This window comes from Elephantulus edwardii, unplaced genomic scaffold (genome assembly GCF_000299155.1).
Source record: "Elephantulus edwardii isolate Elephantulus edwardi_28Jun2011 unplaced genomic scaffold, EleEdw1.0 scaffold00095, whole genome shotgun sequence".
NCBI classification, from domain to species: domain Eukaryota; kingdom Metazoa; phylum Chordata; class Mammalia; order Macroscelidea; family Macroscelididae; genus Elephantulus; species Elephantulus edwardii.
Genome location: NW_006399845.1, coordinates 10,830,722 through 10,856,959, shown reverse-complemented (window position 1 = coordinate 10,856,959; position 26,238 = coordinate 10,830,722). Strand labels below are relative to the sequence as shown.

Here is a 26,238-nt window from a genome sequence, read left to right as displayed (position 1 = left end):
TGATTCAGTGACTGGGATAATTGGGATGGGAGTGTGAGAGACAGTGCGATTGGCACAGGACAGAGCGGAGTTTATGGCTGTTGTACATAGGGTCACTATGAGTCGCAGGCGACTCAACGGAACATAACAAGAACAACAACATAGTTCTTATACAACTTATAGAGCAGTGAGCCAGCTGCATTAAGAGAATGAATTGTTGTTGTGTGGTGTAGAGTTGGAACCAGTGGGTTTTTGGAGGCAGTAAAGTCACACTGGGGGAAATGGCCCATCTTTCTCCCATAGAGCAGTTGGTGGATTCAAACAGCATGTCTTTGGGATTACAGCACAAGTTAACACTAGGCCACCAGAGCTTCCTAGCACAGAAAGAGTAGTTTAGGGTTGTGGTGGATTTTTTTTTTAATTTTGTTATTTTTAATGAAAGTTTATAGAAAAGTTGGATTTTCTTTCATTCATTGTTGCATATTTTTCTCCCTCTCCCCTAGCATACTTTTTAACATTTTCTTAAATATTCACTCACTTTTGGACAAGTTTTTCCCTATGAAAATACTGCTGGAGAAGTTTACAAAGGAGACATAAATTTCACTGTTATGTGCCATTAAGTCGCCTACAACTCAGTAACCCTATACATAAGAGCTCTAAACGGTGCTCCATCCTAAGGCAATCCCACTGTCTCCAACACACCTGCCTCTGTTACCCCAGTCACTGTGTCAATCAATCTCAGCCAGGGTCTTCCTCTCCTGTGCTGTCCCTCCACCTTTCCAAACATGATGTCTTTCTCCAAGGACTGGATCCTTCCTAGCAACATGCCCAGCGTATGTGAGACTGAGCTTCAAAATCTTTGTCATGAGAGAGCAACTTGATTTCACCATCTCCAGAACAGACCTGTTTGTTCTCTTGGCAGTGCATGGTATGTTCATATTCTTATAACTAGCAAAACAGGAACTATGCTAACATTTGTTAATTCTAAACAATGAGTGAATGCACAGGTGTTTGTTAAATTAGTTTTTTGTATATTTGCATATTTTAAAATTTTTCCCAAATTAAAAAACAGTCTTATAAACACCTAACAACTGCAAAAGCACTTGATGGCAATGTGCGTTTAAGTAAACAGTGGCTAAGTATCTATCTACCAAGTGGATTAAAAAAAAATCTGAACTGAGTATTTACTGTGTACCAGGCGTAATGCTGTGTGATTCATGCGCATTATGTTACTAAGTACTTTTGGTAAGGGAGATCTATCTATCCTTCTCATCTTCTATTTCCATGACCTATAATTTTAGCGCCTCCTCCATCTACCTTCACAAGAGGAGTGCCTTTCTGAATGATATGTCTGGGAGCAAGAACTGAGGACATGTGTCTTATCCTCTTCCAATCTGTCAGGATCTGTTTGCAGAAGGCACATATTCTTAAGTTTTACCGACTGGCTCTGCGTGCTTGTGCAGGGAGATATCTGTTGTGGTCCTGCACTGCAGAAAATGGATGGATAAACTTGTCTAATTTGGATGAATAGCATAAATCTATTGCTGCACAACTAATCTACATTCTTCAACCTAGTCTCTACCAGTAATAAGTTTTATAGGCATCTGGTTGACTCCATATGTCCAGCACACAATTAGTTCCAAAGTTGGGTGGGCAGAAAAGGGTCCTTTATAACAATGCTGTTATTGTTGCCACTGTACAGAAAAGCATATTTAGGCTTGTTATTAGTCATCATCCAGTTAATTTCAACTCACATCAACTCTACATGTGTAGAGCAGAACAGCTCCATACAGGGTTTTAAAGGCTGTGACCTTAAGGAAGGAGATCTCTAGGTCTACCTTTGTTGAGTTTGAACTGCCAACATATGGAGTAGCTCTTGTGTACCACTAAGTTGGAACCAACCCATAAACGGACCTAACATAACAAAACAGCGAAAGACATGAAAAGCTGTCCTCTAAAACGTGAAGGTGCTGCTAACTCAAAAGTGGTTCAGGTCTACTAGCAGCTCTGAAGCTCAAAAAGACAACCTTCTCCCATGTGATTTACAGCTTCAGAAAGCCAATGGAGGATCAGCTCTATGAGTTGGTTCCAACTGGAAGATGATGAGAAAGAACCATGGGAGGAGTCAGGCCCATCCCTTTAGCTGAGTTCCTTCTAAGCAGAGGCTTGTCCATATGAATTCTTTTTTTTTTGTCCATATGAATTCTAATAGCTCTCTAGGCTCACATTACAAACTGTCTACCCTTCCTTCTATAAAGATTTTTCCATTCTACTTCAGTGCCCCAGGCTCAGTTCATGAACCTCCCTGCATTTCTATCCTTTACCCTTAACACACTGCCACACACTTTTAAATTTACGACTGTGCCTAGAAACACTTTTTTTCCCCTTCGATGTATTACCGTCATTTGCGGCTACGTGTTAAAGTGACTTCATCCACTTCAATAGCTTTAAATACTACCTATAAACAGAAATGTCTTGATTTTATTTCAAAAGCCTGGGAGCTTCAAATTTATCTGTTTAAAACCTTCATACAATCATCTTGACTGTATCTTTTATTATTTATTTTCAACACCACACCCAGACTGGTCATTTTGAAATGTACACTACATTATGACATCATATGGCCCAAAACTTCCCAAACCATCCAATTCCAGAGCATAAGAAAAAAAAAATTTTAATATATCCTATAAGGCCCCAAAGTGTCTAGCCTCAGTTACCTCACTAATTCTGTATCATTCATTCCATTCTCTGCCTTGCTAAGCTCAAGCTCTGCTGGTCTTTTGCTGGTCTATGAATTAATCAGTTATGCTTTCACTTCAAGTTTTCTAAATTTAAAATCTTCTCTTTTAGAATGTCTCTGATGCTCACTATTGGGTGTCAACTTTGACAGGCCATAACTGTCAGTACTTAAGCAAATATTGTACATCCTCCATTTTGTGAGCAGCTAGTCAGCTGAGAGGAGAGTTCCTTTGGGGGTGTGGCCTACATTCAATATATATTGGATGTTCAGGGAAAGCTCAGGCCTTCTCTCTCTTGATCCTATTAGGAGGTAGCTAGCTATTAAATAAACTGGGGCAGAAGCACAAGGAAGGAGAGTCTACGGTGAAATTAAAATCATAAAAGTATCTTGCAGTTTCTGCACCAAACAAGTTATCAAAGCAAAGCCTGAGCCCGCATTAAGTAAAGGCTTCAGAAAAGGGCAAAGGCCTTAACCAAACAGAACCGAGAGACACGCATGTTGCCTTATAAGGAATGCTCCAGTAAAGAACAAACACTAGTCTATCCAATCAGAGCTAAGAATAGCACATTGTTGTTGTTGTAGGCTGTCAAGTCTGGACCGACTCATAGCTGACCCTCCAGCAAGTTTTCAGAGGTAGTAAATCACACAGGAGACTGACGATCCTCCTTCTGCAGACATGGGTTCGAAATGCATGCCTTTGAGATTGACTACAGCGGAAATTCTTGCCACTAGGCCACCAGAGCTCATAAGGAAGAAGCCAATGCCTCAGGAAGCTGATATGCACAGTAAGAATTAGCCCCAAAGTAAACTAACTAGCATAATGCAAATAGAGATGTAACATGCAGTCAGAGGCACTGTGAACAGGCCTGGAATGGGAACCTTTAGCAACATCCAAACACCAAGCACCTGCGTTGCATAAATCCTGCCCCAGGAGGAAGTAGGCAGCCATCTAAGCACCCACTCTTCCTCTTGCCTGTTTTCCTCTCCTCTTTCTAGAATGTACTCTCTCTAATAAATTGCATTAACTTTCACTTCCACTCTTGTCTCTTCACCTGTTTCATCTCACCTTTCTTATCTCCTCACCTTCTTTCTTCACATCCCTGCCCTTGGGGGTTGTTAAAGTTCATACTTGCTGTTAACACTGAGCAGTGGTCTTTAAAGAGCCACTAAAATTGCTCTTTGGTAACTCCATGGCATTCACCTTTCTCTTGTGTCACATCCAGCTCAATTCTTAAGAGGAGGCAAGGGCACTCATCTCATGGTAACAATTCTGCATCTGTCTCATTATCCTCAGATTTCTGGTTCTTGAGACCTGAACCAGCAGCCTGTCATCTGACCTGCAGATTATGGTTTGTTAGCCCCTGCGGCTGACACGTGAATCAGGAGAACACTCCAACCTGCTGCCACAGATTTGAGACTTTGCAATGGTCACAACTGTACATGCTATTTCCTTGCAATAAATTTGCGCATGTGTGTGTTTATATACCCACTAGAGATGTGCTTCTCTAGAGAACTTTGGCTGAGACAATGTTCATACGGTTTTCTCCTTCAAAATATCCAAGTCTTGCTCCTTTGCTTCCTTCAGGATTCTGCTCAAATAAACCTTATCAGAGAACAGTGCCTGTAAACAATAAATAAAACATAGCATGTACTCCCATTCTCTCTCTCCTTGCCCTAGACTGCTGGAGGTTTTTTGTTTTGTTCTAATGTTCAGACATTGTCATACAAAAGCCAGAGTTTCCTCTCAGATTCCACTTTGTAAATTTTCAACTGGCTGAAGAGGCCGCTTGGTCTTCTCTAATCTGGTTTCAGTAAAATTTCATTCAGGTCATCAATGGACACCTGGCCAAACAGAATGTACTAGCAATGTAATAGTACTATTTCTCGCTTCCTCCAGCTGTTTCTCATTTTCCTCAATCACGGTTTCCGAGAAACAAAACTCAACACAACTCTACGTATTTTTTGTAAGCACCAAACAAGGCAATGCATTTATTCTCTGGCACAGATATCTGGCAAGATATTAATTACTTTTCAAAATCATCCACTAAGCCAGCCTTGGTCAGGCTGGCCTTGTACCAAACACAGTTGATAGTGAGTGGTACTGCAGGTGGATCAGCCAGCCCGGAGGTAAAGATCTCATTACAAAATTTTAGGAAGTTTGAACAGTCTTGATTTTGGGGTATGACCTCCACAAATGCTAACCAGTCACTGGCTTTTAAAGTTAAGTTTTTTGCCCGGCCATTTTGTGATCCTAGACTGATCTTGAAAACTCAAAGCCCAGTGGCAAGTCTATAGTGTTTTTCTTTATACCACTTATCAACTACATCACCTGTCTTTAATTTTCATCATCTAGATATAAGTTGCCTGCCACCAGGGTTCTTGCTAGTTTTGCCTTAAGTGTCTACTACCAAAATATAACACATAGTAGATACAGAAGACTGCAAGTTCTCTGAGGGCAAGGACCAGGTGTCCTCTCTTTATATCTTCAAATCTAAACCTACATGCTCAATGTTTCTTAAGTGTAGTTAAGAAAGCAAGCAGCAAAATCCCTCCACAGTCAAACAGTAACTCCCAAGTATTCTGCTCAGTAAATATTTAATCATTCTTCTTTATGTGCATATACTTTCCCCAAACTTAACAACTGCTATTGTCCAAAGCCTTATACCAGGGAATCAGGAATTAATTTGTGGTTGTTGTTGTTTTTATTGTTAGGTGCCATAAAATCGACAGCAACCTTATAAACAGCAGATCAAAACCTTGTCCTATCTTGAGCATCCTCATGCTCTCTGGCCTGCTTAAGCTCACTGTGCCTATACACTTCCTTGAAAGTGTTCCCCTCTTTCGGTGGTCCTCTCTACCTTCCCCAGCACGATTTTCCTCTTCAAAGGCTCGTTCCTCCTGAAAATGTGCCCAAAAATATGTGAGACAAAGTTCACCATCATTACTGCAAAGAAGCATTCTGGTTGCACTTCTTTAGAACAGATTTGTTTGTTCTTTTGGTAGTCCATGGGATATCCATAATCTTTGCCACAGCTATAATTCAAATGCACTGATTGTTCTTTCACTGTGTTTTCATAATTATTCTGTCATCCTTATTCACTGTCCAATTTTCAGATGCATAGGAAGAACTGAATTGTTAAGTGCAGTCGAGTTGCAGGCGACTCATAGAGACCCTATGAAGGAGAGTCCTCGATGCTTGGGTGCCTTTCATTCTCTCTCCAGGTTCATAGGGTTTCCAGAGGCAAGCTATTATGGAAGTGGATGCCACTCCTCCGTCCAAGCTTGTTTTAATCGGGGAGCTCCACCCCACTCTTTGTCAACATTGGGTAACCAACCATTAAGGCATCTGACACATCAGTGTCACAGTGTTCAGCCTCACAGCAACCACAAGTGACCGCAGTACAGTAACTTGTACACCAGGGCTATACGACCTAGAGGGGAATGTCTGAACAAAAACAATGAAAGACAGGCCCGAGGGCCACGGATTAAGTCACCCACCTTTGGCTCGGAAGCATCACTTTATGTCCACTGGGCCAAATGATCTCTCTGTGTTGATATTATTGTTGTTAAGTGCCATCAAGTCGCAGGCAACTCATAGTGACCCTATGAAGGAGAATCCTCAACGCTTCAGTGCCTTTCATCCTCTCTCTAGGTTCATAGGGTTTCCGGAGGCAAGCTATTATGGAAGTGAATGCCACTCCTCCTTCCATGACCTGAATTAGGCACACCTTATTCTTCAAACTGACGTCATTTTAGGTGCAAGTGAAAATACCATGGCTTGGATCAGGCCCACTTTAATTTTTAAACTGACATCCTTCTTTTTTAGAACTTTGGAGAGATCCTTGACAGCCGATTTCCCCAATGCAACATATGTTTTGATTTTGTGACTGCTGCTACCATGGGTGTCGATTGTGGATGGAAGTAAAATGAAATCATTGCCAATGTCAATCTTTTTCTAGTGCAGCATGATACTGGGAGCTCTAGTGGCTTAGTGTTAAGAACTTGCACTGCCAACTAACCCTAAGGTGCACAGTTCAAGTCCACCAAATGCCCTGTGGGAAAAGGATGGGCAATCACTTCCCACGTGCTTTAAAACCTCTGAAAAGCCATGGAGAGTCAACTCCAACTTGAAGGCACAATAACAACAACACCATGAAGTTGCCTGTTGGTCCACTGGTGAGAAGTTTTTGTTTTCCTGACTTGAGATCCATATTGAAGGCTATAGTAATCTTTGATCTTCAGTTCATGCTTTAAGTCTTCTTCACTTTATGCAAGCAAGGTAGTGTCATCTGCATAACACAGATTGTTGATGAGTCTTCCTTCAATCCTGTTATCGCATTCTTCTTCATATAGTCCAGTTTCCTGAATCATTAGCTCAGCATACCGACTGATTATGTATGGAGAAAGGACATAATCTTGATATACTCCTTTTCTGATTTTATATAATCATTGTCTCCCTTGTTCTATTCAGATAACTGTTTCTTGATCTATATATAAGTTTCACATGAGCATAAGTAAGTATTCTGGAATTCCCATTCTTCTTAATGTTAACTATAAATTTATGGACCACCCAGTTAAATGTCATTGTATAATCAACAAAAAACACAAGTAAGTATCTTTTTAGTATTGTCTATTTTCAGTCAAGATCCACCTGACAAGAGCAATGATATTCCTCCTGCCAGAGCTTCTTCTAAATCCAGTTTTCATTTCTGGCAGTTCCCTGTCAATGTTTTCCAATAATCTTCAGCAATATCTTACTTGCACTTGATATTAATGATATTTATTTGTCGGCAGGGACTGATGAGCATATCCAGGGTTGCATCTGTTTCCTGAAACACCTCCATAGGTATTTATTTCTGAGACTTTCTTTTTTGCCTACTGCCTTCAATGCAGCTTAGACTTCTTCCCTCAAACCATTAGTTCTTGTTCATATGCTACTTCCTAAAATGGCTGAGTACTGATTAATTTTGGTACCATGACTTTGTGTATTCCTTCCATCTTCTTTTGATGCTTCCTGCATCACTCGAGATTATGCCCAGAGAATCCTTTAGTATTGCAACTCAAGACTTGAATTTGATTCTCTGGTTTTCATCTTAAGAAATATTGAGTGTGTTCTTCCTTTTTGGTTTTCTAACTTCAGCTCCTTCCACATTTCAATATAGATTAAATGATAAAATTCTGTACAATGGATGATTTTTTTCATTCCAAACACTTAAAAAAACCCACCAATAACAAAAAGTGACTATATACGTGGCTCTCACCTGATGGACCATTCAGGAATTAAGACTGACTACATTTGTGGAAATGAGATTTTGGAGAAGCTTACTATCAGCAGGCCAATGATGAGACTTTGAGATAGAAAAAACAGTATTTCCTAAATAGAAAATTAACAAGTCCACCTTCCAACACATAGCAGACCATCCAATAGGCTTTCAGAGGTTATAAATTGCACAGGAGGAGATTGCCAATCTTCCTCCCACAAAGCAGCTGGTGATTCACACTGCCAAGGCCTGAACTTTGGGTTAGCAGTGAGACTCCCTAAGACTAGACCGGGAGAGCTCCCAGAGTTTGCGGTTTGTGTCAGGGTTTTGTTTGTTGTTGGGGTTTTTTGTTTTGAAATAGAAGTGAAAATTTGTTCCTCATTTGCACACTCTGCCACAGCAGGGGATAGAAAAGGCATTTAAATAATTCCTTCAGCTTTACAAAGAAAAACTAGACTTCTATCTTTATAGAGAGTTCTCTCTATTATTAGGAAGAAGTAAAGCACACAGAGGTCAAAAATCAAAGCAAAAGCTTTATGTGGGTTAAAACTGAATGCAGGAGTATAATAGGAGTCACCTGTGAGGTTAATTTTATCCAGCAACCTGATGCCTGAACACAGTCAAAATTCTAAACAGAAAGATTTTTGCAGTTACACATTCACTATTTCTAACCACTGCCTTTCCTCTCAACATATGCCAATTTTTATGGGCAAAATGCACACTTCCACTGTCAAAAGCCACATTAAAAGACAAGGAAAAGACCACAACTGCCTAGTTAATCTCTAACACAACCACAAAATCAGGGCATGTTCTTTGATCCCCCAGGCTGTGGCTCTACACTCTCTAAGTGGATATGGATATAGAGCCCTATAGGGTTTGGGAAAACGGAGAGCTCAAACAATATTCTTGTCAGCACTTTAAACAGAAAATCTATTCAATGAAAATGGCACCATGTTCCTTTTGCCCTTTCTCCTTAGAAACAAAATTAAACAGATTATAGACAGCAGCAAGAGCAAGAGCTGGCCTTAGAACAGCCTCCCCCTTATTTGTTATTTTTAGCAATTTAGTCCGACAACGCCTGACAACTAAACATGCCTAGAATAGCTAAGGGGAAGGGGAATTATCAGATACTACCAGCAAAAAAAACCCCACAGTAGTCATCACTTCCTCCAACCCTAAGAAAGACTCATTTTCCATGTCTTTATAGCATCACACAGAGTTAGTCTTTAGAATTTCATTCAAAAACAAAACATCAGTGGAAACTGATAAGGCTTCCTGAGTATTGTTCCACCCTCACCAATGTTTTCTTAAAAACAAAAGTAGAATAAAATGAACTGATTTCTTTTTTTTTACATCAAAGTTTGTATAATGTACTTGTATGCATTTTGGAAAAGTTCCCTCATAAAATGATGTACCCAAAAAGACAGCTTCATCAACAGTGCCGACATTTAAATATGCTTGTGGCAAGTAAGATAGCTTTTTGAAAGAAAGACAAAGTGACACAGGGGAATTCCTCCATTACTCACAACAGGTTAGACAGAAACATCCTTCATTCCATAAATAAAATAACGTAGTGAAACTTCTTTATAAGCTTAATAAAAAGGCAAGAAAAACTACCAAGACCTAACAAAGTCGTATATTTGCATCAGTGAGTCAATTAAAATCCATAAAAATATACTTCATGTTTTCTATGAAGAAGGCGCCGAAAGTGCAGAAGTAAGCCACTGCCCCTCCCAAAACTGAAGCCAAAGCAAAGGCATTAAAGGCCAAGAAGGCAGTCCTGAAGGGCGTCCACAGCCAAAAAAAAAAAAGATCCACACGTCACCCACCTTCGGGCAGTCTAAGATGCTGAGACTCAGAAGGCAGCCCAAATACCCCTGGAAGAGCGCTCCCAGGAGAAACAAGCTTGACCACTATGCCATCATCAAATATCCCCTGACCACTGAGTCAGCTATGAAGAAGATAGAAGATAACAATACACTTGTGCTCACTGTGGATGTCAATGTCAACAAGCACCAAATTAAACAAGCTGTAAAGAAGCTCTATGGCATTGATGTGGCTAAGGTCAACACTTTGATTAGGTTTGATGGAGAGAAGAAGGCCTATGTTTGACTTGCTCCTGATTATGATGCTTTGGATGTTGCCAACAAAATCGGGATCATCTAAACTAAATCCAGCGGGCTAATTCTAAATATAAATTTTTCTCCAAAAAAAAAAAAAATATATATATACTTCATAAAAATTCAAGATACAATTTACTATAAAGTTCATGTACTCACAAGAAATCTAATTATATTTTCTGTACACTATACTGAGTATGAAAATACTAAAGATGTTAATGATGTAATTTTACATGAATCCACACTCAACACCCAATATAACAGGAGTCAAGAAATCAAAAGACAAACTGCATTAGGAAAGTTGCTGCCAAAGAACTTCTCCCACGTGCTAAAGAACCACAATGTCAATTTAAAGACTGGTGCACCTGATCCAAGCCATAATCTTTTCAATTACTATCTATGCATCTGAAAGTTGAGCAATGAATGAAATTTTATGTGTTTGAGCTATAATGATAGAGAAGAGTCCTGAATATTCCATGGACTGCCTAAAGAACAAACATGTCTTGGAGAGGGTGCAGCCAAGTGTGCTCTTTGGCAGCAAGAATGATGAGGTTTTGCCTCACATACTTTCAGGCATTTTGCTAGGAAAGGCTATTCCTTGGAGAGGGACATGATGCTCATAAAGGTGGAAGGTCAGCAAAGGAGAGGAAGATTTCGACCAGGTGGATGGACACACTGACTGCCACAATGGGTTCTAATGTGTCAGAAGTGTGAGGATAGCACAGGATAGAACAGCGTTCATAGCTATAGTTCATAGGGTTGCTACTTGATTCTACGGCACCTAACAACAACTATCTGTAGGGAGCTCTGGTGGCTAAGTTGTAAGGAATTGCACTGACAACACAAGCTCAGATCCACTAGCTGCTCTGTGGAGGAAAGATGGGAAATCTCCTCTCATGGAATCTACTATCTTTGAAAATCCACTGGAGGGTCAGTTACAGGTTGGTTCCAACTTGACAGTACACAACAGTTCTGGAGAGAGTTCTGGTCGCTGCCAAGCCAAAGGCATGCAGTTCAAATCAACCAGCTGCTCCACAGGAGAAAGATGAGTAATGTCCCCCCATGTAAATACCCTGGAGGGTCAGTTCCCACTTAATGGTATGTAACTACTATTTCCAGGATAATCTTAATGATTTTTTCCTCTCTTAAAATTTAACATGTTTACAGTTGTTGTTACGTGCCACTGAGTTGAGTACAACTCCTAGAAACTCTATGAACAACAGATGTGAACCCTTGTCCTATCCTGAGCCATCCTCGTCATCTCCCACACACTTGAGCTCATTGCTGTAGGCACTGTGTAAGTCCATCTTGTTGAGGGTCGTCTTTTCCTTCACTGACCCTCTACATTTCCAAGCATGATGCTCCCCCTTCAAGGATAGCCACTTCTAACAATATATCCAAAGTATGTAAGATGACACTTTGACAGCCTTGCCTTTGAGTGCACTTTGGCTGCACTTTTCTCCAAGACATATCTGTTCTTTTGGCAATCTGGGGGATATTCAGCACTATTCTCCAACATCACAGCTAAAAGGCATCAATTCTTCTTATTGATCCTTATGCACTATCCAGCTCTCAGATGCACAGTAGATGATTAGAAAAATCATGGTTTGAATCAGGCATATCTTAGTCTTTAAACTGACATTACTGTTCTTCAAGACTTTGGGCAAGTCCCTGGCAGCAGATTTTCCTAAGACTTTATGCCTCCTGACCTCATAATTGCTGGTACTCAGGGTGCTGATTGTGGATTCAAACAAGATGAAATTGTTGACAATTTCAATCTTTTCTCCATCTATCATGATGCTGCCTATTGATCCAGTGGTGAAGATTTTTGTTTTCTTTCTACACAACTCAGTATTTTTATTGGTTGGTACACAATCATTCATATGCATTGTATTTCAAACATGTTCAGTGTGTTTTAGACAATCTTTCATTTACATTACTGTATTTCATTCATGTACATTGTGTTTCATACACTTATATACATTGTATTTTATATAATTACTACTGATCTGTGAACAATCTCAATCTCTTCCCCATCTATCATGATGCTGCCAATCAGCCCAGTGGTGAGAATCTTTGTTTTCTTGATGCTGAGCTTCAATCCATAAGGCGGCTGCAGTTGGCAGCATCATGATAGAAGGTAAAGAGATTGAGATTGTTGACAGCTTGAGTTTGCTTGGCTCTGCAATCAACACTCTTGGGGTACCATCAGCCAGGAAACTAAAAGACAAACTGTATTGGGAAAGTCTGCTGTCAGAGACCTCTCCAAGGTACTGAGGAGCAATGGTGTCAGTAGGGAGACTAACGTGCACCTGATACAGGCAATGGTCTATGTAATTACTTGCTATACATCAGAGAGCTGGACAATGACTAGGAATGATAGTAAAGTTGATGCCTTTGAGCTGTAGTGCTGGAAAAGAGTACTTAATATACCATGGACTGCTAAGAGAACAAACAAGTTCGCCTTGGAGAGGGTGAAGCCAGGCTGCTCCTTGGAGGCAAGGATTCTGAAGCTTCGTCTGACATACTGTGGGCATGTTGGAAGGTGGGATCAGTCCTTGGAGAGGGACGTCATGTTTGGGAGGGTAGAGGGATAGCGCAGCAGAGAAAGACCTTCAATGAGATGGACTGATTCAGTCACTTGGGATAATGGGGACAGGTGTGTCGAAAACAGTAAGATTGGCAAGGGATAGAGCAGGATTTAGGGTTGTTATACATAGGGTCACTATGAGTTGCACGTGACTTGAAGGCACATAACAACAACTACTGATCTATGCATATTATCACCTTGTCTTTTCAAAACCCCTTTGAATCTTTCCTATTCCTTCTCCTCATCTGCCCACTAACCTCGGCTATCCTAATGATTTCTGTCTTCTCTTTATTCTCTCTCCTTCTTCATTTGGCTTATACACATCTTCTTCAGTTTTTTACAATAAATGTCTTATGCAGCATTTGTCCTAATAAGACTGAGTTCATTCAGCATAAGGCTCTCTAGACTCTCCCTTATTACACAATATTTTATTAAATCATTGGTCCTTAGTGCTGCATTTTATTTCACTGTGCAAAAATACCACAATTTTTCATCTATTCCTTTGTTGATGTGTATATGGGCTATTTACATTTTCTTAGAAATAATGCTGTGATGGAGCTCTGGTGGCCTAGTGGCAAGAAGCTGCACTGCAATCCCAGAGAAGCATGGTTCGAATCCACCACACCAGATGCTCTGCCGGGAAAGGAGGGACAATCTCCTCCTGTACCAGTCAGATCTGATCTGACGGTACACACACACACACACACACACACACACACAAAATAATAATAATAAAAAGGAAAAAAATTTGAAAAATAAAGGAAATGATGCTGTTATGAACATAGGTGTATAGGATTTTTGTTTTCTTGATGTTGAGAAATAATGCACATCGAAAGGTACAGTCCTCAAAACCTCCTCACTTTCAGACAGCAAGGGCATATTTACAATAGAATGACCTTTTTATGTTAAATCTAATCCTAGGGAGCACTGGCTGTGGTGACCTGGTGGCAAGAAGCTGCACTGCAATTTCAAAGACAAAGGGCACCAGCTGCTCCAGAGGAAAAGACGTGCAATCTCTTCCTGTGCAATTAACTGCCTCTGAAAATCCACTGGAGGATCATCAATGGATTGGTTCCAACTCTGTGGTACACAACACACAAGGAAGGGAGCACCAGTGGTCTTGTGGCAAGAATCTGCACTACAATCCCAAAGGCACATGGTTTTGATCCACCAGCTGCTCTGTGGGCAATATCATTCCCTGAGATTAACAGCCTCTGAAAACCCACCAGATGAGAACACTCTATGTCGTTTCCAACTTGGTGGTACACAACAACAACTAGTCCTAATACTTTTCTGCGTAAACTCAACATCACTCTTAGGACAAAGTTCATCTAATCTTTAACATACTTCCAAAGTTCTTTGTGAAATGACTTCTGTTTATTTCTCCCATCCACTCATTTCCTCTGCCTTCTCTTAGACATTATGCTCCAGCCATGGAACCTGTTGTTTTTATTTCTATTGCTGTTGTCAGGTACTGTCAAGTCAGAACCTGTCCCTCCATCAGGTTTTCAGAGACAATAAATTGCATGGGAGGAGACTGCCCATCTTTCTCCCATGGAACAGCTGGCAGAATTTCCTTACCACCAAGTCACCAGAGCTATTACCTTTTCAGGTAACTGCTTCCTCTTACCTTTATCAGATCTATCTACTAATACCTTCTGGTCTCAGTTTAGGGATATTTTCTTGAGAAGCATTCTCTAGTTTTTCAATATTAATTAAGGTCCTTCATTTCAGTGCTCCCTAATTATTACATCTGCTTCACAGCTTGATGTGAGAACTTGGGAACAAACACTGTCTCTAGTTAAGTCACGGACAAAATTTTCTATTACTTGGGAATTTTAATAAAAAGTTAAGACCTCTAAAGAAGTTCTCACAAGGCCTCCCAGTTGTACTTCTTTTTTGTATCTACAGTCTCTTTTCAGGGCTGCAGTATTTGTCAGTCCACCTGACTTCATCTTTATTTCCTACAATTCTCATCATCATCATCATCATCAGATCCGATCATTATATACTTTACCATGTAAAGTATCACATACCTTACAATAAAACTGGGAAGGCATAGTTTATGCATAACCTGAAAGACAAAGAACAGGCTATTTTATTTGCATAGCTTTGGTATCTGACCATATAAGGTTCCTGATTATAAATCCAGTTTCTCATCAAGCCTGTTCATTTGTTTTATAAATTTAGACCAATGCATATACCTCTCCAGCCCCTCGTGGATTATGGGCTACTCAGGTTACGGCTGTACATCACTGGCGTTCCTTACGTCGTCGTTGTTAAATATTATTACACAGTAAGAAAATAGTAAAACTATCACTTTTTTTAAAGTGGCACGAACAAAACTGCTTGGGAACTGAATCCATGACTTTTTACAAGTCTCATCTCTGGAAAAAATAATTTTCTCTTTGAAATGTAGAGTATGTTGTTCTGAGCCACTGAGTCTATTTCAACTCACAGTAAATTATAAGCTTGAGAAAAATTTAAAGTTGAGTTAAAACTCTAATTATGAATTAAGTAATCATACATCTTCCAGAGAGTGAAAAATACTTCCCACACTTTTGTTTCGTTTTTTAGAAATAAGAAATAATTACTTTTGCAGTTGGAAACACTTAACATTCACTACTGAGATGATCTAGGACTCAGTTTCTGTTCCGTGGATCGCCTTATTACACTCAACTATTTAGAATCCTGAAGAATAATTTTTCAGTGATAAATTAGAACACATATGGGCCATCATTCCCTCATGTACCCTATGTTCTATATGGGGTCCAAACATATGCTGCTTCAAGTTCATCTGCCTTCAGTCTAACTCTCCACTATAGTGTAGGCTCATACCTAAACCAATTTTCACATCTACCTCCAATAAAATCGTCACCCTTTTCCCACTCCAGCTGGCTTAGCACTGACACAGTGAGAATAAAGAAACCTAGGCTGAGGCTCAATGTCAAGAAGACAAAGATTCTCACCACTGGACCAATTGGCAGCGTCAGGATGGATGGCGAAGAGATTGAGATTGTTCACAGCTTCAGTCTGCTCGGCTCCACAGTCAACACTCTTGGCACCAGCAGTCAGGAAATCAAAAAGTGTCTCGCGATGGGAAAGTCTGCTGTTAGGGACCTCTCTAAAGTACTCAGGAGCAACGGTGTCTCTCTGGTGACTAAGGTGTGCCTGATACAGGCCATGGTCTTTGCAATCACTTGTTATGCATCAGAGAGTTGGACAATGACTAGGGAGGACAGAAGGAGAGTTGATGCCTTTGAGCTGTGGTGCTGGAGAAGAGTACTGAATGTACCATGGACTGCCAGGAAAACAGATTCATCTTGGAGAGGATTAAACCAAGCTACTCCTTGGAGGCAAGGATTCTGGGGCTTCGTCTGACATACTTTGGACATGTTGCCAGGAGGGACGGGTCCTTGGAGAGGGACATCATGCTTGGGAGGGTAGAGGGACAGCACAGGAGGGGAAGATGCTCTATGAGATGGATTGATTCGGTGACTGGGGTAATCGGGATGGGTGTGTCAGAGGCAGTGCGGTTGGTGCAGGATAGAGCAGGGTTTAGGGTTGTTGTGCATAGGGTCGTTACGAGTCGCAAACAACTCGACGGCACATAACAACAACAACAACAGGGTATTCTGACCCATTTAATGCCACTTCTGAAGCAGTGTTATAATCTCAGTGTTGAAAAATAACACTCTCAACAATGATATAAGTAAAAGCTAAGAAACTGTTTAGATTAAAACTTTGACTTGTACAAAGAAATGACAATTTCGGTCAGCTAGTCTTTCCTAAAATAAGCAGGAAGAGCAGTGGTGAAAGAACAGGATAGGAAGCGCCCATGACACTAAATTGGATTACTTCTAAGTCTGATGAGAAAATGTTTTGGAGGCATTCCCATATTAAAGCAATTTTACTCTGCCTACTGAGAATCATTTTTTCCATGACATGGGAGGCAACTAGTAGGCACTTGGATAAATGTCTACTTTTTGCCCTAAGTGTTTTATTTTTTAGTGTATTATACATATGATAGGAGCCCCTTTTGAGGTGATGTCAGCTGGGCATTACTGTAGTACAGGCACTGATTCATATCTTTGTTTTCAATACAGAGGGAAGTGAGAACACAGTGACACAATTTATTTGATAAATTAAACAAAAATGAAACATGGCTTCATCCATTTGTATGTATCAAATTTTGTTGTTATCTGCCAGCAAGTCATCTCATGGCCACCCCATGTACAAGAGAACAAAATGTTGTCTGGTCATACGCCATCTCCACAATTATTGGTATGCCTAAATCTATCATTGCAGCCACTACGTACTTAGAGTTCCTTCTCATTCAGTGAGCTAATCCTCCTTTATTACTGGATAATAATCTGCTGTAATTAATAAAGTTTCCATTGACTAATTTTTCAAGACTTGACTGCCAGGCCTCCCTTCCTAGTTTCAGTCAAAGCTAAGAAATTACTGCAAAAGTAGTCTTTTACACAAACATGTATTCAGAATATATACAAATAAATGAACAAATGTAAAGTGAATACATTCCCAAGTCATGGCATCCCAGTGCCCCTGAGAAATTCCCAGGAGACTATGGAAGATGTCTCATTAATTTAGTAGAGGGTTGAGTAAAATTCTGAACTACTGATTAAAACAGTACTTACAGAAATTAGATAAAATGACATATCAAATCACTGTATCCACTCCACAATCCTGGGAAATCTCAGTCCTTAATAATTAAGAACTAGATTTTTAAACAGTTTACCTTTCAATATATATAGGATACACCTTTTAAAAAAACCTAAGAAGAATAATCCATCAGAGTGGAGGAAAAAAGAATTGAGTTTTATCTTCCAAAAAATATAGGCTAAAGTTCTAACATTCAGTATATGTGAATGTGATCTTTTTTGAAAATAGGATCTTTGAAAATGTTAGTAACTAACAAGGGGCCAAATGGAGTAGGGTGAGTCTCAATCAAGTATGAACAGTATCCTTATAAGAGAAGAGACACAAAAAGAGAGGGAAAAGGGCCACGTAAAAATGTAAGCAGATCAATATACCACAAAATGCCAAACGACTATCATTAGAAGCTAGAACGAGGGATCAAGGTCACTGCTGTGGAATAAGAAAAAATAAGGCCCTAGGAATTGAAAGAGTACCAACTGTTATGTCTCAAATAACAGATACAGCCATGGAGGTATTCACCAGGCTATGCCAAAAATCTGGCCAACGAACTGGAAGAGATCATTTTTCTATCCATTAAAAAAATTTTAAAAAGTGATCCACCCATAATCTTCTCATTCTCTTGCCATCTCTCCTGCTCCTGTGAACTCACAGCCATGAAGGTTGAGCTGCGCAGGCTCAGTAGGTGTGAGATCTACCCTGGACATGGGAGGTGCTACGCCAGGAACTATAGAAGGTGTTCCAGTTTCTTAATGCAAAATGTGAATCGGCATTCCTTTCCAAAAGAAACCCATGGCAGATAAAATGGACTGTCCTTTACAGAAGAAAGCACAAAAAGCACCAACCAGAAGAAATGCAAAAGAAAAGAACCTGCTACGGTACAAGTCAAATACCAGAGAGCTATTACTGGTGCATCTCTTACAGATATAATGGCCAAAAGGAATAAAAAATCTAAAATTAAATAGACTCAACAAGAACAGGCTATTGGGGCTGCAAAGGAAGCACAAAAAGGCTAAACAAACATCTAAAAAGACCACAATGGCTGCTACTAAAGCTTCCAAAAAAGCAGAGCCTAAGCGAAAAACTGTGAAGCCTGTGAAAGTTTCTGCTCCCCAAGATGGTGGAAAACATTAAGTTGGCAAATGAGACATAAATAAAGTTACAATTTTAACTCTGAGGGTGGGGGAGGAGGGGAAGTGATCCAAAAGAATGTGGAAATTACTGAGCAGTATCATTAATATCATATTCAAGCAAAATGTTGTAGAAAATTATTTAAAAATGGCTGAAACACTACACAGACATGGAAGTGGCAGAAATTCAAGCTGGATTCAGATGACTGTGGAATGAGGAATATCACTGTTGATATCAGATGGATCTTGGCTAAAAGCAGAGAATACCCAGAAAGATATTTACTTGTGTTTTATTGATTATAAAGACATTGGACTGGGTGGATCATAATAAATCACAGATATCACTGCAAACATGGGAATTCCAAAACACTTAATGGTGCTCAAAAGGAAGCTATCCATGAACCAAGAAACAGTTGTTTGAACCGAACAGAAAGATACTTTATGGCTTAAAATTAGGAAAAGTATATACCAGAGCTGTATTCTTTCACCACAACTATTTAATTTGTATGCTGAGCAAAATCCCAGAAGCTGGGCTATATGAAGAAGAAACTGGCATCAGGGTACAGGAAGACTCATCACGCACCAGGATCAAGAAGCTATACAATTTTGAGTGTGGAAGTAAAGAGGACCTGAAATATATACTTCAGCATGGATTATACCTCAACATGAAGAAAACAAAAATCCTCACAACTGGATTAATAGCAATTCTCATAATAAAAGGAAAAAAGATTGAAGTTGTCAAGGATGTCCATTTACTTGGATTCACAATCAACATACATGGAAGCAGCAGGCAAAAAAAGAAAGCTATGTTACATGAGGAAAATCTGCTATCAATAACCTCTTTAATTTGCTAAAGAGGAAGGATGTCCATTTAAAGACTAAGGTGTGTCTGATGCAAGCCATAGTATTTTTAATTGCTTCCTACACATCTGAAAATTGGACAATGAATAAGGAGGATCAAAGAATTATTCATGACTTAAATACAAAGTTAGTGAAGTTACTGAATACACCATCGATTGCCAAAAGAATACATATATCCATTTTGGAGGATGAGCAGACAGGGTACTCTTTAATGGCATGAACAGTAATACTTCTTACATATTTTGGACATGTTATTATAGAAGGAGCTAGTCCCTGGAAAAAAGACATAATTTTTGCAAAAGCAGAGAATCAGAGAAGAGGAAAATCTTCAGCAAGATAAATTAACATAGTGACTGCAAAAGTTGCCTTAACCACATCAGATATCCTGAAGATGGCACAGGACAAGGCGTCAATCTCTTGGACACAGAGTGGTGCTACGAGTCATAATCAACTCAAGGTATCTAAAAACAACAAAACTCTTAAGTCTGTCTAAAACCTAAACTAGATGTTAAAGACTATAACCAAGATCCTCTAACTATAATTATCATTCCCCTTCTCCTCTGTTTCACTATCTACCACAATCCACTGTATATATGTGATGTTTTAATAAATCCTATCACATTTCATTTTCTTAGTAACAGAAACATTCATTCAAAAGTGACAGGGAAAAATACATCCAAGTTAAAAGCATCTTCTTAAATTTTTTATATCATTTCCAAGCAATTCTTTCCCCTCCAGTTTTATACAAGTTCATAAATAAGACTTCTTTCAAAGTTTAAATACATTAAAGAAATGAAAAAAACATGGCATGAGCTATAAGCATACATTTTCACTTAATAAAGCTTAAACATGGTAGTATTAAGTATTAGTACTACTAAAAGTTGATCACTATTGCCAATATTCATTCAAAACTTACTTCCAGTTCTTTAATTTTTTCTTCTGCTATTTTCTGTTTTTCTAATAGCTGGTTGTGAATTACCTCCTTTGACTGAAGAATAAACCTACAAAACACACAAGTTGAAAATTAAGGCACATAACCAAGATATCAATAAAACTCATTAAATTTCAAATGTTAAACCAAAAAGTGATAAAGGTGATTCTTTAATTCAGGGTAAACAAAATGCATTGTTATATTAATGTGACAAACTACTCAGAACACCACCAGGGTTAAGCTTTCTTGCGTGAGAAAGGACAAATACTTAAACGTGCATTCTGCCCTTTCAAGAAAGAAAATAGCTTCAAATAGCTAAAAAGAGAACTATCATGGCCATAAGGAAAGTGAACATACAAACACAATAAAAACCCTGCGTAAGTAGTATTTTCTCAGTCATCTCATTCAATTTTCATCTAGTTTTAAAACAGTATTTTTAAATTGAAGCTTCCTCCCATCTTCTCCCTCCCTCACACCCCGCAACAAGCAGTAACTCATGACCTTTTACAGTTACAATCAAGTACTGTTTTAGGATCAATGCATTAGTGTTTATGAGTTCCTTACACAACAAGCACTGTGTAAGTCCTACTATCTTTTATTATTATTTCCAGAGTATACAGTACCTCTGAAAGCTTAAAAAGCACACATGGAAAATTTGAACTTTTCCATTTTAGTTAGTCACATTATTTATCACTGATGGTATAGTAAGATAAAAATATGGGAAACTTTAAGTTAACACTGAATCTGTTTTCTGACTTTATATATCATTATTCTTGACAGAGGAGAAAAATAAACCTATTTTATAAGTGTGAGTAAATGAATAGAAAAAAATTTCTTTCCACTGGAATCAAAGGAAAAATTTCTATTAATTTCTTCAAGAACAGACTAACTAGGTTTAGGTGTTTTATTTTAATGAATTAAATTTTAATTCAATAACACAAGTAATTAAGTGGTCATTCTTCTCTTTGTACAAGAAGGAACTATTCTTAACAAAGTGCCAAGCAAAAAAACATAATGAAGTAGCAAAATACATTTCCTGTCAATCTCAAAAAAACAACACTGTACTCAGGGAGAGTCTTACTGAAAAGTTCTTTTGCTATGGGTAGAAAAAAAGTAAGACCGGCCAAACAGAAAAACTAGGTTATTTCTCTAACATCTGGGAGAAAATAATTTTTCTTCCTCTTCTTCTGTATGCATAACTTCCCATACAGATTAAAACAATCTGATAAACTTCTTTCCATTCTACTAATTAATGATCTGATGTGAACAGCCCAGATATTTTAACTGCTGATCTAGTCATCAGTAACTTGACCTTTTCTAAAATCCTTATTTACTGCAAATAGATCTCCATTCACATAAAAAAAAAAAAAGCATAACTCGAGGTCTTTTCTATGAGAATCCTTCATACTTAAAACGGGGTCTGTTTTTTTTTTTTTTTTTGGTTCAAGAGACAGGTATTTTTTCCAATAACATTATAGTTTAAAGAATGTTTTTCTAAGGACTAATTCATGGCAGCATTTGAGCTCACCTGGTTTGAACTATATCGAGTTTTAATCATATCATGTAAAAAGAATAATAAAACAACACTCAAGAATCATAAAAATTGTGTTATAACATGCAGAAACGCACTAATAAAAGTTATGTATTTTCAGAGTAAAATATACATTTTCAGAGTAAAGTATACATTTTATGTGGCACTGATTACTGGCCAATAAGTGGTGTTCTGAAATAACAGGTCATCAGACATCTTTACAAGTGCCTGGAAAAATGTCAAAGCTAAGATTAGAGGTCAAGTCATTACTTATGCAGCTTTTAAAAATAAAGGATCTGAACAGATACTAAATCCCTTGAGCAGAAAATAAAATTACTAGAAAGCAAGAACACTCAACAACTAAAACATATTTTTCTGTAGCCACACCCCCTGAAGTAGCTATACTGGACTATGCCAACTTCAAAGGCCAGAAAGACATCTCCGTCATAAAAGATTTCAACAAGGATGAGTATTTGGTAACCTCACATGCCTACCTCAAGAAGTAGTAAAAAAATTGTTTACATAGTCACAATTCAAATATAAAACTTATAAAAAATTTAGTATAGTGCTCAAATAAAAAAATGCCCAAGGTAGTTTATAGTGAGGGTGGAAAAGGGTCTCCAGTAACAACTAGTGATGCTTAAAGAAATACAAACAAGACACTGAATTATTAATCTATTTTCAATAGTATCAAGGAAATGGATTGACATAATGACTACAAAAATGGGCTTACACTTCACCAAAGACAACATTCAGATAGCCAAAAAGCACATGAAGAAATGTTCAAAATCCCTAGCTCTAGGAGAGATGCAAATCAAAACAACTTGAGATATCGTCTCACACCAGTAAGAATAGGACCGTTGTACATAGGGTCATTATGAGTTGCAGGTGACTCAATGACACATAACAACGATATATATATGATAAGGGACTCATATCTAAAATTTATCGAATACCCCAGCACCTCAACAAGAAAAAAGTAAACACCCCAACATAAAATGGACACAGGATATGACTAGACATTTCACCAAAGAAGACATTCAGATGCAAACAAACACATGAAGAAATGTTCAAAATCCCTAAGCTCTCAAGAGAGATGCAAATAAAAACAACTATCAGCTACCATCTCACCCCAGTAACAGCAAAGTTCTACAGAGCAGCAAACAACAAATTCTGGCAAAGTTGTGGAGAGATTAGAACCCTTTTTCACTGCAAGCGGGAATATAAAATGGTACAACCATTATGGAAGGTGGTCTGGCACTTTCTCAAAAGTTGGAAATAGAAATACCAATTGAGCCAGCAATTCCTCTACTGGGAATATACCCTAAGGAAACCATAACTGCCACCCAAGTACATATATGCATACCTGTATTTACTGCGGCTTTTATCACAATAGCAAAAACTTGGAAACAACCCAAGTGCCCATCAACAAATAAATGGATAGAGAAGCTCTGGTACATTCACACAACGGATTACTATGCTGCACTGAAAAACAAGAAACTCATGCTGAATGAAATATCTCAGTCACAGAAGGACAAATATTGCATAGGGCCACTGTTGTAAAATGGGACTGACATCAGGGTTGAGGGAAGACTGAGAAAGGGGATAAATTATGTATACTGCATTGAAACAGAGGGAGAGAACTGCTTAAAAGGGGTATATCATTAGGTATTATTGTCACGACAGGAGTCCAGAATGAAGACTGCACAGTGGAGTGGACTTGGGGGGGAGGGATTGTATAACAGTGGAAGAATTTTTCTTTTACATTTCAAAGAAAAGAGCAAATTGGGGGAGAGGGATGAGCAGGGAGAAAAGTGCAACAATGAATTAATGGAAATTTTAAAAAAAGAATGTAAGCTAGCCTCCTAAATGGGTTATGGTCTGAATTCTACCGACTTACATGGCACAGAAAATCTCACTTTATAAGCACAGAATTTAATTAACAGTGTTCTTAATTAGGTGAGTGCCAAAGTTCAAGTAAACACGCAGAGAGGTAAATAAAAATTATACAAACCAGAGCTGTTATTGTTGTTATGTGCCATCAAGTTGCCTGTGACCCAGAGCGACTGTATACACAACAGCTCTGAAGCTTGTCCTGTCCTGAACCAGTCTCAATGACTCTGACACATCCAACCCCTACTGCCCCAGTTACTGTATCAATCCATCTCATATGGGGTCCTCCTCTCCTGTGCTGTTGTCCCTCCACACTTCCAAGCATGATGTCCTTCTCCAAGGACCAGTCCCTCATGGCCACATGCCCAAAGTATGTGTGACAGAGCTTCAAAATCCTTGACTCCACCGAAGACCTTTCACCCTCTCCCAGACAGACTTAATTGTTTTCTTGGCGGTCCATAGTTTGTTCAAGACTTCTCCAGTACCACAACTCAAAGGCATAAATTCTTTAACAGGTTGTTGATGAGTGTCCCTCCAATCCTGATGCCACATTCTTCCTCTTAAAGACCAGCCTCCTGAATGATATGTTCTGCATACAGATTGAAGAGGTATGGAGTCAGGATGCTTCCCTGATGCACACCTTTCCTGAGTTTAAACCATGCAGTGTTTCCTTGAATTTTTCTGAGGACTGCTTCATGGTCCAAGGTTGGGTTTCGCATAAGCACAATCAAGTGTCCTGGGATTCTCATTTTCCTCAAGGTTAGCCACAATTTTGTCGTGATCCACACTGTCAAATGCCTTTGCACAGTTAATGAAACACAGATATTGTCCATTAAGAATATTAAAGGTCATTACAAAGAAGGAAGAAGCAAAGACCAAAATAGGTGTCAGAAGAAGACTCTAAACTAGACTCTAAACTAGACCATGGACAAGCCAAAGCAAAGAGAAGAAATCAAGAAGTTAAGGAACTGAGTAAAAAATTTCAAAAGGGCAGCTCAGATAGCCAAAGTAAGATATTATAATGAAATGTGCAAGGAGCTGGGGGCGGAAAATCAAAAGGGCCAAACTTGTTCAGCATATCATAAGCTGATGGAACTAAAGAACAAATTCAAGGCATGAGTTGCAATGCTTAAGATTGCTATGGGCAGAATACTGAATGATTCAGGAAGCATTAAAAGAAGATAGAAGATAGAAGGTGACTCTATCCATTCATTTTTCTGATGGACACTTGAGTTGTTTCCAACTCTTTGCTATTGTGAACAAAGCCACAATAAACAAGGGTGTGCATGTATGTGCTTGGGTGGCGGTTATGGTTTCTTTACAGTAGATTCCCAGTAGTGGAATTGCTGGGTCAAATGGTATTTCTATTTCCAACTTTTTGAGAAAGTGCCATATAGCCTTCCACAGTGGCTGCACCATTTTACACTCCCACCAACAGTGAATAAGGGTTCCAGTTTCTCCATAACCTCACCAACATGTGTTGCTTGCTGTTCTGTTAAATTTTGCTATTCTGACTGGGGTGAGATGATATCTCATGGCGGTTTTAATTTTCAAAGAGAAGAGTGAATTGGGGGAAAGAGGGTGGGCAGGGAGAAAGTGCAACAATGAATTAATGGAAATCCAAAGTCTCTGTAAACTTTCATTAAAATTAGTAAAATTTAAAAATTAAAAAAGATAGTATAGAGTCACTGTACCAAAAACAATTGGCTGACACAGAAGAATTTCAAGAAACAACATATGATCAAGAGGCAGTGGTGATGAAGGAGAAAGTTCAGGCTGCTCTGAAGGACTTGGCAAAAAATAAAGCTCCAGGAATTAATGGAACACAAATTGATGTATTTCAGCAAACAGATGCTGGCCTCGATGTGCTCAAGTTGTGCCCAGAAATTGGGAGGACAATTACTTGGCCAACTGACTGAAAAGATCTGTATGTATTCCCATTCCAAAAAAAGATGATACAACAGAGTGTGGAAATTATTAAGCAATATCACTAATATCACACACTAGCAAAATCCTGCTGAAGATCATCCAAAAATGACTTGAACAACACATTAACAGAGAACTATCAGAAATACAAGCTGGGTTTAGAAGAGGTCATGGCACTAGAGACATTATAGCCAATGTCAGGATAGATCTTGGCAGAAAGCAAAGAATATCAGAGGAATGTCTACCTTTGTTTCATTGACTATTTTTCAAACCAGAGAGAGAAAGAAATAACATTTTTTTAAAAGGCCAGGATATAAGATCCAAAACCCGACAGACAATATCAATCCATAAAATGTATAAGTAATGTAATTATATTTAGAAGGAGGAATTAATTTTTTTTTTTACTGCTGCTTCCAAGGGTGTTGATGTTGGAACCAAGAAAAATAAATCACTGACAAATTCAGTCTTTTTCTGTTTATTATTATTATGCGTTCTACTAAACCAATTGTGAGGATTTTTGTTTTCTTTATGTTGAAGTGTAACCCACAATGACAGTGGTAGTCTTTGACCTTCTTCAAAGTCCTCTTCAATTTTTTACT

At 38.7% G+C, this 26,238-nt stretch overlaps 1 protein-coding gene across 1 annotated transcript in view; it reads right to left on the bottom strand.

The window, feature by feature from the left end:
• PFDN1 (prefoldin subunit 1) overlaps nucleotides 1–26,238 on the bottom strand; it is a 105,085-nt gene that overhangs the window by 25,823 nt on the left and 53,024 nt on the right. The window contains exon 3 of the mRNA XM_006891163.1: nucleotides 20,275–20,359. Within this exon, the coding sequence (XP_006891225.1) occupies nucleotides 20,275–20,359 (85 nt within the window). The remainder of the gene's footprint in view (nucleotides 1–20,274; nucleotides 20,360–26,238) is intronic.